We start from the raw sequence: 13,316 nt of genomic DNA on the forward strand, positions 1-13,316 counted from the left end.
GACTGGACAGGCTGGGCTGGGCTGGGCTGAACAGGACCCCTTTGGCGGCGGCCCGAGAGGTTGTGAGGCCGCCTCGAGGTTTTGTCCCACGTACACCCAGCCGGCAGCACGGCCCTGCCGTCCCCGGCAACGCGGGACTCGCCCGAGCCCCCTGGAGCAGCAAAGCCCTGCCCTGCCAAGGAGCCCCCCGGGCAGGGGAGCGCACGGCACCGGCGGCCGCTGCTCCGGCGGCGCTGGCTCACCCCGGTCACGGGCTGTCCCGTGCTCCGCTTTCCCTGCTCTGACTCAGGGGCACGGAACGAGCAGCGTCACCCGCTCCGGCTGCCCGTGCTGAGCAGCTCCTGCCCGGCTGTGAGCGGCACCGAGCGTTGCAGTGAACGACCAGGACAAATAAATTACGTTTCTCTAATATTCGGAGCATTTTAATAGGAACGATGGGCTGTACATCCTCTAGGAGCAGGCGATCTCTGGCTTTGGTCCCACCTCTGCCGTACTGGCTGCCAAGACCCGTTTCCCTTTTTCCTCCCTCCGATGGTGCCGGTCCTGAGACGCCCTCCCTGCTGGGTCCCATCACCCTGGGAGGATTCAGCTCGTGTTGGGAGCAGCACCATGAGCCAGCCGTGATCGCAGGTAGCCGGCGCCATTCCTGCTGTCAGCCTGTCAAAGGCAGCGCTGGAGGCAGGGACACGCCACCCTCCGCACCCCGCCCTGCAGGGAGGCATCGGCCAGAGTGAGGAGGGGGCCACGGGGCAGCCCCCGCCCGGTCGCCATTCTGGCCACCTCCCCGGGCAGGAGAGCCCGTCTCCAGAGAGCGAAGCCAGCCAGGTGACCCACAAAAGCTTCTGCAGCGCCCAAGTCCATGTTGGGGTCGTCCTGCCCCCAGCCTAGCACCAGCAAGCCACCAGCGGGAATTTCATAGCCCTGCTGGAAGCCGGAGCCCGCAGCCAGCAGCCTCCTGTCCACGTAGAAGCGGTACTGGCCCTGGCCGGAGGACCAGGTGAGGCATAGGTGGTGCCATTTGCCATCCAGGAGCGGCACCACCGGGAGATTCCGAAATTGCCCGTCCCCCAGGATGAAACGTGAAGAGCCAGGGCGATCCCCACCATGGCCATGCACGGCCAGCTCGCTGTGCCGCTCCCCGGTGGCGTAGGAGAGGAGAGCACCGAGGTGAGGGGCTGGGGTGGCCAGCCAGGCACAGAGTGACATCGCCCGCAGCCCCCGGTGTGGCCCCAGCCGCAGGACGGCCCTGCCCTCAGCGGACGTGCTGGGGAAGAGCAGGACGGCACCGGTGCGACAGGCGGGGGAGCTGTACCCACCCTCTCCGGGCTGCTGGGGGGCCGGGGGCTGCTCCTGGGGAACCGCGGGGAGCGCCGGTGCCGTGGTCTGGGGTCCTGGTGCTGCATCACGAGGAGTCTCCTCATCCTCCCCGGGCGCTCCGCCAGGCCCAGCATCAGCCGGCAGCCAGAGCCCTTCCTCCCGCCGGTGCTGCTGCCACCGCCTCCGCTTCGGGCGGCGAGGGCTGGGGGTGCTGGGGACAGCCTGGCCCGGCGGCTGCTCCGGCTGGCTGCCCCGGCTGCGGGCGGCTGGCAGACCGTGCGGTTTAGTGCCAGCCTCCACCAGCGCAGCCGGTGCGTGGGTGACCAGGCCGGGTGGTGGGCTCAGGGCACCCACTGTCCCCTCCAGCCTCTTCAGCCTGCGGCGCAGCCGCCGGCCAGCAGTGGCCAGGCGGGCCAGCTCGGCACCCAGGGCGGCTCGGGCAGCGTCGGCCGCCTCCGCCTGCTCCGCCAGCGCCTGGAAACGTCCGTCGATGTTGTAGGAGATGTTGTAATTGCTGGCGATGCTCTGGAGATGGTTCAGTGTCACCTCCTGGAGCCGGAGAAACTGCAAGGGAGTGGGACGATGTAGGGTGAACCCACGCCCACATGCCGGGTCCCTGCCCAACCCAAAATGCTGAGTGTCCCCATGGAACAGATGGGCAGCATCCCCTCCCCGCCCGGGCACCCACCTGCTCCTCCAGGCGCCGCAGCCGCAGGAGCAGGGGCCCGGGGCGGGCCGGGGGCCCCGGTGCCCGGGTCAGGCCGCCCTGCAGGGCGGCAACGAGGACCAGGCAGAGGGACAGCGCCATCCCCGCCATCCCGCTGCTGGACGCGTTCTGCCTGAACGGCAAGGCCGGCCCTGGCCCCCGTGGTGTCCCCCGGGCAGCCTCCACCATGATGAGATCCACAGCCGCCGCTGGCTCGGCCCAGCACCGGGGCTCCCAGCGCCGAGGCCCCGGCCCAGCGCTCTGCGGGGGCGGCTGGCCCCGGCCCCAGAGCTCCCGGGCTCCGGCGGCCCGCGGCAGGGGCCGGGCCGGGGGTGTTCGGCTGTGAGGCACAAAAAGGTGTCGGGGGGACCCTGGGCACATGGCTGGATGCAAGGTAGGTGGGACAGGCCGGGAAGGGCAGGCAGGATAGGTCAGGACAGCTAGAACGGGGTGGTCAGGACAGGACAGGACAGGACAGGACAGGACAGGACAGGACAGGACAGGACAGGACAGGGCGATGCAGGAGGGTCACCACGAGGGGGCAGCACGTGCGCGCCGCAGCGCCGCCGGTGGGCGGAGCTTGGGGCAGTGGGCGGGGCAACAACACGGCGCAGCGGGAGCCGCCCTTCCCTAAGCCCCGCCCAAGCCCCGCCCCGTACCCTTGAGCCCTACACAAGATGGCGGCCGCGACCCTCGCCCGCCGGATCGGCCGCTCAGGTGCGCCCGGACCCTGCCCCGACCGCTCCCCGCGGCGGGCTCGGCGTGTCCCCGAGCCCCCGCTGCCTCTCTGTGCCCCTCCATTGCCTCCAGGGTTTTCCACGTGTCCCACTGCTGTGGGTTGGGGTGTCCCTATATCCTCCCTGAGCGGGTCAGGGTGTCCCCATGCCGCGCCCTGTGCGGGTTTGGGGAGCGCACCCAACACCTGTGGGGACTGTGCTGTTCCCGTCCTTACCTGTCCGTGTCCCCAGGTGTGCTGCCCCTGTGCTGCCGTCCCCCGGCGTGGGACAGGCCCGCCCGGCCGCCCCCCAGCCCCCTGCAGCCCCCCGGCCTCGCTCCTTGTCGTTCCTTCAGCAACAACAAGATCCAGGTGGAGCTGGACGAGAGCTCAGGTACGGCGGGTGGCACCTGTGCGGTGTCGCCCTCAATCCAGGGCACTGTGGGGCACAGTCCCTTCCACGCCTGTCCCGTGGCGTGTGTGGCTCTGGCATGGGAGGTCACAAAGCCAAATGCTGCAGGAGCCTCGGGGAGAAGTGTTTGGGGCTGGGAGTGTCACCAGCTGCGGGCACTGCAGGTGGTACGGGCAAATCCTGGTTGTCATTGCTCCCTGCCTCTGCCTTGTCCCCTGTCTGGGGGTCAGAGTGGCAGTGCTCCATCAGGGAAGAGCTGTTGGGAATTGCTGTGACCTGGCTACCAGGAATAGCTGTCACAGGGCTGTGTCCCTGCACTGAGCAAAGGTGCCTCCTCTCGTGGCTTCCCAGCTGCTGCTTTCAGGTGTCTGGGTGTGTCCTTGTGCTGCAGCACCCAGGCTCAGCACTCAGGGAGGACCTTTGGGGCAGGGTAGTGCAGTTTGGGCAGGGACAAGGCCTCATAGTCCTTCCCATGGTGCTGACAGCAGGTGTGTGACCTCCAGGACACAGACTGTTAGTTGTGACAGAAGCTGCAGACTCGACCTTCCCCATTGACCCCAGAGAGAAGGGAACTGCTGGGCCCTCTGATCTGGAAGGTGGCTGGACTTTGGGACACATGGGGCGCCACCACACACGGCCTGGTCTGTGCTCCAGGTCCACCACCTGCTGAGTGACCCTGGCTTGGGGGTGCATCTGGGCAAAGACAGGACCTTGCTCTGCTGCTCTGGAAGCTTTTAAATAGCCAGGAGTGCTTAGTGAGGGAAACAGGGAGGTGGGTGAAGCTCCTCTGAGCTGCTGTGGGGAGGGTCTGATGTCCCTGTGTTTACCCTGCACAGGTGTTGCCATGATGAAGTTCAAGAGTCCCCCAGTCAACAGCCTCAGCCTGGAGTTCCTCACAGAGTTTTCCATAAGCCTGGAGAAGCTGGAGAACAACCGGGCCTGCCGGGGTGTGATCATCACCTCTGTAAGTGTTTGCTCCTGTCTGGGTCACTGATCACTGGCATGGGAGGGCCCTCAGGCGCCTTGGATTGGCTCAGGGAGGAGGGGAGGAGGCTCTTGGATGGGCCATGATGTTTCTTCTGTGCCGTTTTCTAGAAGAATGACAACCTAGTGTTGTGTTTTCTCATGAAAATCAGATTTGCTTATCTGCCAACTTGACAGTTCCTGTGACATCCCCTGGTTCTCCCACAGAGAGCTGCTGGGAGATGCCAGTGCTTATTTTCAGTGTGGTGTGGGGACAAGGGGGTGTCTGGGAATGGGATGGGACAGGTTTTGTGCTGTGTGGCTGATGTACTCACACAGGGACCCTGGGAATGAGAAACTGTGTTGCAAGCAGAGGCCCAGCACTGCAGGCCATGGTAGTGGGATAATCCAAGGTGTGGGACCACTGGAGAGATATTTTTAGAGCCCCAAAACACCCTGATTTATATCACATATTCATCACTTTCCCTTCCCTCAAGCTGCCAGCTGAGAGCTAAAGGGTCCTTCCTTCCCTGTGACTCTCTTTCCAATTCTAGGTTGTCCCCAAAATATTCTCATCTGGCCTGGACATCACAGAGATGTGTGGGAAGAGCGTGGAGCACTACACTGAGTTCTGGAGAGCCGTGCAGGAGATGTGGCTCCGGCTCTACGGCTCCAACATGGTGACAGTGGCTGCAGTCAATGTACGTCCTTCCTCGGGGTGGGATTGTCACCTGCTGTGGCTGCTGTGGACTCTGTGGGCAGGGACAACTGAGAAACCAGGCTGAAATTCATCCAGGGATGTCTCTGCTGGGGTGTTGGGGCGAAATTCGTGTCTGTCAGTTCTGTGGGGTGTGGGAAGGTGTGGGAGCGTGGGATGCTGAAGGCTCTGTGTAAGCTGCAGGCACTGCTGGGTTACAGCAGCATTTCAGCATTTCCAGCAGGTTTTGCTCCTCCAGCCAGGGTTCTTGGACAGCAGGGAAGTGCTGCTGGGTTCTCTGTGTCCATGGATGGGTCGTTACATTTTTGGTGTCTTGTTTTCATTTTCCAGGGCGGTGCTGCCCTGGCAGCTCACGGTGGTGTCTGTCCACAGCCCCTCACTGAAGGCACTTGGGTTTTCTCTCAGGCATCCTGTGCAGGGCTGAACAGCACTGAGCCGTGGAAAAGATTGTCACAGATGGAAGGGAAATCTTCCCTGTGAGGGGGGTGAGGCCCTAGAGCACGTTGCCCAGAGAAGCTGTGGCTGCTCCATCCCTGGAAGTGTCCATGGCCAGGTTGGATGGAGCTCTGAGCAATGTGATCTAGTGGAGGATGTCCCTGCCTGCAGCAGGGGACTTGGAATGAAATGGGCTTTAAGGTGCCTTCCAACCCAAACCCTCCTGTGATTCTATGAAACCCTGATAAACATTAGAAAAATCTTCTTTAAGTGTGTTTCGAATCAGATGGTCAGAAATCTGCTCTGTCTTCCTGGTGTCTGCCATGCTCTGGAGTGATCAGCAAGGCTGGGGGATGTTTGTAACCATGTCCTGGACTCACTCTGTCCTTCTCTCTGCCAGGGGTCCAGCCCAGCTGGGGGCTGCCTTATTGCCCTGTCGTGTGACTACAGGATCATGGCAGAGAACCCCAAATTCAGCATCGGCCTGAACGAAGCCCAGCTGGGCATTGTGGCTCCCTTCTGGTAGGCCAGTGCCTCCCACTTCTAGTATCATGTGTAGGTCTCTGGAAAGGATTCATCTTCAAGGAGTTAATTAATCAGTGATGGTGTGGTTTGTGTGTCAGGGGTCAGGTATTTGCAGCTGCTCATTTCTGTTGTGTTCTGCAGGTATCTGAAAAGCTTTCAGGCTGCAGAAAGTCCTCACATCCTGCACCAACAAGGACCTCAGTTCTGGCCCTGCAATTAACTCCAGAACTGGTGCTGGGAGATCTCATGGGTCAGGCTCAGTCAGGGAGTAGGCTTTTCTCTGTGCACACACTGTGTATCTGCAAAATCCCATGGTGTGGAGATCTCTGAAAGCACAGGGGTGTTGCTGTAAGAAAGGTTACGGAGCGGCGAGAAAAAACAGCAACAAGACACTCTCTTGCTTGGTGCAAGAAAGAGCAGTTTTTTAAAGGAAGCCATTGCCTTAAATAAAGCAGTTAGTGCAAAACAAAATACAGACAAATCATTGGTCAGAGAAGGAGACACCTCCCTGGCTTTCCCATGGACCTTGGAGGTGTTTATCTCTGTTATGATTCTTTCTCTTGTGTTTACAGTAGAGAAAGAGCCTCTAGCTTGGGAAAAATCCTAGCTGAGGCTGAGAAAGTTTCATGGCCTGAGAAAAAGACTTAGAACTTGAGAAAAAGGCCTGACAGATTTTGCCTAGGCCTTCAGCAGTGTTCACATAGGGGCACTAAGATGGTGATACACAGGCCCTTGTTTGCCCCAGGAGCATAGAAAAGCACTTCAGTCCAGCAAGTGGGTACCCACAAGCACTGAGATTAAAAAGAGCAGCTTTCATGCAGAGGAGAGGGAACTCTCGTGGGAATGAGAGCCAAAAAGTGGCTCTTGTCACACCGTTTTAACATTGTGACTGAGCCCACAGCTGCTGTTAAGAGCACTGAGCCTGGGGAGTGGGACCAGGCTGCTGTCAGCTCTTGATGTCTGGGTGAGCTGCCCCTGAGTGTGGCTTTGCCTCCCATCTCTTGCAGGTTTAAGGACACGTTTGTGAATGTTGTGGGACACCGAATTGCTGAACGCTCCCTCCAGCTGGGCTCCCTCCACCCTGCACCTGAGGCCCAGAAGTTGGGCCTTGTGGATGAGCTGGTGCCAGAGGAGAAGCTCATGGAGAAGGCTGCAGCTGTCATGACACAGTGGCTGGCCCTTCCTGGTAAACCTCTGGCAGAAGAGGAAACCTGGTCTGGGTGGGAGTGCAGATGCCAGGGCTGGTGCTAGAGGAACTATGTAACAGTTTCCATTAAAAGGGGAGTTCTGGTTTGTTGGGAGGTAGGAAAGCTCAGCTCGGCGGTCCCAGCAGCCTTGGGCTAATGGAGAGGGACATTGTGCTAACGTTCAGGGCACGTGGCTCCAGCTCAGCTCATCCTGCCAGCCCTGCTGAGTCAGTCTGGAAATGTCTGAGCTCCACAGACAAACCAAATCTCTGTCTATCAGTGGAGGTGTTAGCCCAGGAAAGCTGCCATGGAACTGAGTGAACAGGCTGGGTGAGAGCTCCTGGGTGGCTGCCAGGCTGCTTTTGTGGTCTGAATCAACTCTTGGCAGTCTGGATGGCAGTGATGGGGGTGTGGATGAGGACAGGCTTCATGTGTTTGGGCTGCTCTATGGCTGCAGCACAAGGTTCCTGGACTGGAAGAGGGCTCTCCACAAATCTGAGCTTTCCCAGCCCATGCCACTTCTCCCTGCTGTCCTGGTGTTAGAGTGACACCCCACCCCCAGAGCAGGGAGCATGTCTCAGCTGTGCCCTCTCCTGACTTCCAGGAGGTGCTGTGCAGATCCTCCCCCTAAATCAGAACTGTGTCTGGGTGGAGGTGGCTTCAGCACCTGGGTGCTAGAGCAATTCAGGGTTCCCAGTGTGTGGACAGAGGGGGTCAGTCCTCATTTCATTGTCACTGTGTGAATAAAACATCTGTGCAGCAGATGTGCTGCCACAGTGCTGCACCTGGCTCTGTGAGGGTGCAAGCAGATTTGTGCTGGAGGCCTCAGTCAGCTCCACCAGCCCCTGTGCTCCTGCAGCATCCACACATCCATGTGGAATGGCACAGGCCTAGGAATGAGCTCGAGGGAAGTGTTGCTTGCCTTTGTACAGTGTGGTTAGCAGGAGCAGACTGTCGTGCAGGGATTGAAGGGATTGGTTCAGGGGAGCTTAGAGCCACAGCAGTTTCAAATAAGGAGTTTTGTGTGGTTACTGGTGTTTATTGGAGGTGGATATAGGGCTCTGGAGGGCACAGAGAGGAGATACACAACTTTTTGTTATCTTTGCCAGTAGATCAGTCATTTCCCCACTGAGCAGTACAACCATAATTTATTGTATGAGAATTTATCCAGTTCAGAATCCAGAATTTATCCCAGCTGATGGGTTTTTCTTACCCCTTTCCCTGCTGCTTTCAAGAGCACTTTGCTGTGTGATGCCTGCCCATCAGACCTGCATTTGGTGGCACTGAGAGCTGGTCAGGGGTGAGGACAGGGCATGTTCCTGATGCTTGCTGTCCTGTCTGCAGACCATGCCCGGCAGCTCACCAAGAGCATGATGAGGAAGGCGGTGCTGGACCGCCTGGTAGCTCACCGGGAGGAGGACATCAAGAACTTCATCACCTTCGTCTCCAAAGAGTCCATCCAGAAATCCCTCCGCATGTACATGGAGATGCTGAAGAAGAGGAAGAGCTGAGGATGCAGCTGGTCCCTGGGAGGTCGAGTCACCCTCTGAAATGCTGCAGGAGCTGTTGGTCTCACAGCAAAGCCACCTGCAGTGCCAGCAATTGGTGACGTGCCACCTGCTCCCACAGCCGCCCCTCTGCCCCTTCCCTCTGTGCCTGTAGAGTGCCTGACACCATGCTGCCTTCCCCAAGGGCAGGGAGAGCCCACTCAGCCCCGAGGAATGGACAGGGACAGGGTCTCAACACGTTGTGGCTCGAGCCCAATGGTCCTTGGATGTCCTCCCTCCTGTCCAACACTTAATCGTGAAATGAGGTTTGCCAATAAATCTTCAATGAGGTAGGAGATGGATGCTTTGTTGGCTTGTCTGTGCTCACAGTGTCCTGGCTGGTGGCCTGTCCCCAGGCTCTGGTTCATGGTGGGCAGGGGAGTCTGGGCACTGCCATCCTTCTCCAGACCAGCATCTGGGGCAGCCCATGCACAGGACTTGTGGATGGGGCCGAGTGGAGCACCTTCATGGGAATTGGTGGTGGGAGCTGGAGCTGGATCCTGGTCGGTGGCTGCAGGAGGAGCTCAGGCTGCCAGCTTCACCTCGACTGGGTAGTGGTCACTGACTGCCAGGGCCTGGAGGAGAGCAAGAGGTGGGAGATGTTCAATGAGCCACTCACGCCTCACTGTGCTGCTGGGACTGGCAGGGCAGTCAATTGCCCTGCCAGAACCTTCTGCCTGCTGGAGGGGGCATACTGTCCCCAACCCCAAAACACTCAACACACAAGGCTCCAGTTTTGGCACGTTTCATGGAGAGGTGCCCAGGCATGGCTTAGGCTGGGCACTGGCAGGGGGTCACCTGCCCTCCAAGCCCCCATGTCTCATCTGGGGCCTCTGTGCCAGTGATGGGTGGTTGAAGGTTGGCTTGGGTTACCCCATACTTTGAGTCCTGCCCATGGATGACCATAAAACCCCCTGTGCATCTCTTCTCTTCCCAAAGGGGACAGACAGTGACCCCAAATCTCTGTCTCCTTGGGTCCCTTGTCACCCTGTGCCCCTCAAAGAGACAAGGGTGGCCCTGCAACCTGGGCCAACTCAGCTTTTGGGCCTGCTAGAACCCCAAATGTGTGATCCAGGCTCACCTCCTCCTGATCCAACTGGAAAGCACGCTGGAAATTGTAGATACCAGCTGAGCTGGACACGATGCTTCTCTTCAGCTTGTTGCCACACACCACAATCCTGTTGGGGAGATGTGGGTGGATGGTGGATGTCACTCCTGCCCCTGCTGGCAGTGCAGGGCAGGCAGGGGTGCCAGGGGAGGGGACAGGGGTGGTGGCAGTGCTCACCTGTCATAGGCACAGTCTGATTTGCCCACGGTGGTGTCAGCACTGTCAGGGATCAGCCACTTGAAGACGTCGCTGGTGCGCAGGCGGATGGATGACCAGTCGCTTGGCTGGACGTAGGAACAGTCAGCGTTGAAGTCCCCCAGGAACATCATGTTCTGCAGGGAGATGGGAGGCTCCTGATGGGGGTGATGGCTGTTCCTGCCCCCAGCCCTCCCATGGGGGTGGCAGGGACTGCCCTGTCACGGGCAGGAACAGGATTCCCACCCAGCACTCCTGCACCAGCTGTGCTCACCACCAAGCAGGGTCCCAGTGTGAATCAAACAGTCCCTGTGGCTCAGTACCCAACCTTGGTGTCCCCCCAGCGCTGGTGACACTCACATCAGTCCCCCACTTGTTGATGATGGCCAGGTAGACATCATAGAGTGCATCAATCTCAGCGACAGCATCGTGTGGAGCCGAGTGCAGGGGCACCAGCACAAACTCCTTCACTTCTGCCAGGGGAGAGAGATGTCAGACCCACGGCCACTCCATGCCACAACCCATGGCCAATTGTTCCTCCACTTACTGGTGCTGGGTGCTGAGACCCTCAGGATGAATGGCTCCCGGCTGAAGACATCCTGGGGGTCCTTATATTGGTAGGTGTCCACCACAGACACAACGTCTGTCCTGTGGGAGTAAAAGGATGGTGACCCTGGGACTTGGCACAGCACCTGTTTCCCCTCTGTGGTGCTGGTGGCCCTGCAGTGTCATGACACAGTCAGCACTGCCAGCCCCATTACCTGTAGATAAACAGGTACATCTCCTTGTAGTTCTCCCGCCCCAGGGGGCCACTGATCTCATAGTCGTATGGGGATGTGGATGCACTGCAGAGACAAAAAGGCAGGACAGTGATGTGGCTGGGACTGTCCTGGATTGGCTTTGGCATGTCCAGGAGCTGGGTGGCCAGGGTTTGCACCAGCTCGTCCTATTCTACAGTCTCCATGGGTCACTGTGCCCTGGTTGTGGGGTGACATGAGCTATAGCAGCTCTGAAGCCCCCAGTGTCTCTCCCCCAGGTGCCTCCTTAGGCACAGCATGACATGGGGTGGCTCCTGCCACCCTTTCTCTGCAGGAACATTCCTCACCTTCATTTGCAGCACAGCTAAATTGGGTCAATGAGCAGCCTGGGGCTCTGCAGCAGCCAGCGTCACCCTCCCTGCCCTGGCTGCTTTGTGGCCACGCTGGAGGGGACACGGAAGGGGTGAGGACATGGGCTGGGCTCTCCTGCTCAGGTGCACTGGCAGCCTTTTGACACGGCAGCAGCAGCTTCCGCGTTGTCCTGAGCCATGCTCTCCCCCAAAACAGGGTCAGCACCTACTGGTGAAGGGGCTGCCACTCTGCTCTGGCCAGTTTTAGCCCACTCCAGCAGTCTCTTTTCCTGCTAGGGTGTCAGAACCTCCCCTCTCAAAGTATCATCCACTGCTGGGTCCATCCTGGGATCCCCCTGCCAGTCACAGGATCTTGAGGTGCAAGGTCTACCTGTCCCTTCCTCCTCCTCCTCTGCTGCTTCTGCCCTGTCCTGTTGGATTTTGGAGATGGAGCTTCCCACAGATGTAGTTCTTTTCTATCCTGCATGCTATGGTGAGCTTACAGCTTTCAGAAGGGATTTGTATCACTTGTATCCCCAATTCCTTCACTGGGTTATTCCCAGTGTTGTTTTCAGCGCCTCCTCCTTGCCCCAGCATGTTTCTCCTATTCTTCTTTCCAAAAACAAGCTCTCTGTTGATGGACAACTTTTTTTTTGCCTCTTACTGCTCAGGCAGCTTGTCTTTCCTTGCTGGTGCTGCCATCCCAGCCCCAGCCCCTCTGGTACCTGTTGAGCTGCTCCATGAGCTCGGTGACGGCGCTGAGGTCGGAGTCGCGCACCTCCTGCACTAGCACCACGTCGTAGCGGAGCAGCACCTGCAAGGGACAGCTCAGGGCCAGTCTGCCACCAGCTCCCAGCCAGGCACATGGCTATGGCTTTAACACCACGGGACATGTCCCTTGGGTGTCCCCAGGGAGGGCTCAGAGGGACTGTGGGTTGTGCCTGACACCCCACCAAGCTTTCATCCACCCTGGCCATCCCCAGCACTGCGATTCCATCACATCCCCACAGGTCTCTGGCCATGTTGGGGCTGGTCCCAGCACACAGCTCATCCCCACAGTGCACAGGCTGCACTCACGTTGATGATGATCTCTGCCACTTCCTTGTTGGACATCTTGGTGTCACCGAAGGCCTGGATGTTGAAGGCACCGATGCGCAGCATGGCTGTGGCTGGGCACAGGAGAGCCACAGCCAGCAGGGACAATTCCAGAGTCACAGTCCCCATTCTTCCAGGATCAATGCTGGGTCACGGATACAGGGATGGGAGATGGACTCAGAACACTATTTTTGATTTGGGGTAGAGGAAAAAACATGTAGATCTAAAGTCCTGGAGTGTGACAGTGTGTCATGGTAGGCATTGCCCAGAGCAGGCTGCAGAGCTGGTGTGGGCAGTCTGCCAGCTCACCAGTCCCAGAAGAAGATAAATCCTGTCCCACCACTGTGAGTCTGCCTCTTCCAACTCCAGGAATCACCCAGCTCCACTCCTCCACCAGGATGTCTTCACTGCCCACCAGCCCTGTCCACCACTGCCAGCATTCCAGGCACCCCAGCTGTTCCACATCCTTAAACTTCACCACAGCCCCCACTGCTGGGGAGAGGAGCGACTCCTCATCCCAACTGGTCCCTGTTGATCCCAGTCCCACCTGGCAGCTGAAGGCTGTGAGCCCGGATTCGTCCTTACCTCGCTGAAGGCGCAGCACCTCTGCTCTGCCGGCAGCAGGACGGGTGGCTTTATTCCCAGCGGAGGTGCCGGCAAAGCAGGATGAGTCGGACACCCCCGTGGGGGTTTTGGCATGACTTTGAGCTCCTTCCCACATTGGGAAACCAAAAATCCCACAGGGTGAAAGGGTGGGGCCAGCCCAGCCATCCCTGTGCTGACACAGCAAAGGACAAACAGGGAGACATGGAAATGCTGGGGTATCCCTGTGGGATTGGGTGGGTATGTGGGACTTGGGGGGCTGCCATCTGGGGTCACACCTGGATCACAGAGTGGGCACGATGGCCAGGCAGGAGGTGAAGGGCACTGGCCTTAATTGAGTGATTCAGACAGTGTAATTAGAGGGAAGAGAAGGAAATGGCCAGTGTCTGGGTCAGGCAGGAGAGAACAACCAGCCACGGCAAGAGGGATGGCTGCAAACCCCTGCAGCAGCTCTGGTGTCACCCAGAACAGTCCCACTGGTCCCACTGCCAGACCCCCAAAAGGCTGGCATTCCCCATGCCAGTCCACAGCATCACTGTGGCCATGGCATCACCCCAGGATGACAGTGGAGCAGCTGGCTCTGACGACTGCTCGTGCCAGGACTTGCCGGGCTCTCATGTGCCCTCAGGTTTTGTATCCTCACACCCAGTCTCGGGATGAGTCCTGTGTCCCTCAGTGCTGT

The 13,316-nt window shown here is 59.1% G+C and overlaps 5 protein-coding genes across 6 annotated transcripts in view; 2 read left to right on the top strand and 3 right to left on the bottom strand.

Moving 5' to 3' along the window:
• LUC7L (LUC7 like) overlaps positions 1-13,316 on the bottom strand; it is a 78,976-nt gene that overhangs the window by 65,118 nt on the left and 542 nt on the right. The window lies entirely within an intron of this gene.
• The window catches only part of INTS15 (integrator complex subunit 15), a 52,306-nt gene that overhangs the window by 25,440 nt on the left and 13,550 nt on the right, over positions 1-13,316 (top strand). The window lies entirely within an intron of this gene.
• PTX4 (pentraxin 4) lies at positions 401-2,439 on the bottom strand. Its single transcript, XM_079320828.1, has 2 exons — positions 2,006-2,439; positions 401-1,881 (listed from the first exon to the last, which is right to left on the bottom strand). The coding sequence occupies exons 1-2, from the start codon at positions 2,402-2,404 to the stop codon at positions 661-663; spliced, it is 1,620 nt and encodes a 539-aa protein (XP_079176954.1). The 5' UTR covers positions 2,405-2,439; the 3' UTR covers positions 401-660.
• On the top strand, positions 2,664-8,821 carry ECI1 (enoyl-CoA delta isomerase 1). The gene is made up of 7 exons (XM_079320836.1): positions 2,664-2,740; positions 2,992-3,132; positions 3,987-4,114; positions 4,668-4,814; positions 5,667-5,788; positions 6,799-6,977; positions 8,323-8,821. The coding sequence occupies exons 1-7, from the start codon at positions 2,701-2,703 to the stop codon at positions 8,487-8,489; spliced, it is 924 nt and encodes a 307-aa protein (XP_079176962.1). The 5' UTR covers positions 2,664-2,700; the 3' UTR covers positions 8,490-8,821.
• On the bottom strand, positions 8,938-12,177 carry LOC306809359 (deoxyribonuclease-1-like 2). Its single transcript, XM_079320837.1, has 8 exons — positions 12,014-12,177; positions 11,662-11,750; positions 10,590-10,673; positions 10,376-10,476; positions 10,189-10,301; positions 9,811-9,965; positions 9,607-9,703; positions 8,938-9,100 (listed from the first exon to the last, which is right to left on the bottom strand). The coding sequence occupies exons 1-8, from the start codon at positions 12,158-12,160 to the stop codon at positions 9,050-9,052; spliced, it is 837 nt and encodes a 278-aa protein (XP_079176963.1). The 5' UTR covers positions 12,161-12,177; the 3' UTR covers positions 8,938-9,049.

The sequence above is a fragment of the Erithacus rubecula genome (assembly GCF_903797595.1).
Source record: "Erithacus rubecula genome assembly, chromosome: 17".
Taxonomy (NCBI): Eukaryota; Metazoa; Chordata; class Aves; order Passeriformes; family Muscicapidae; genus Erithacus; species Erithacus rubecula.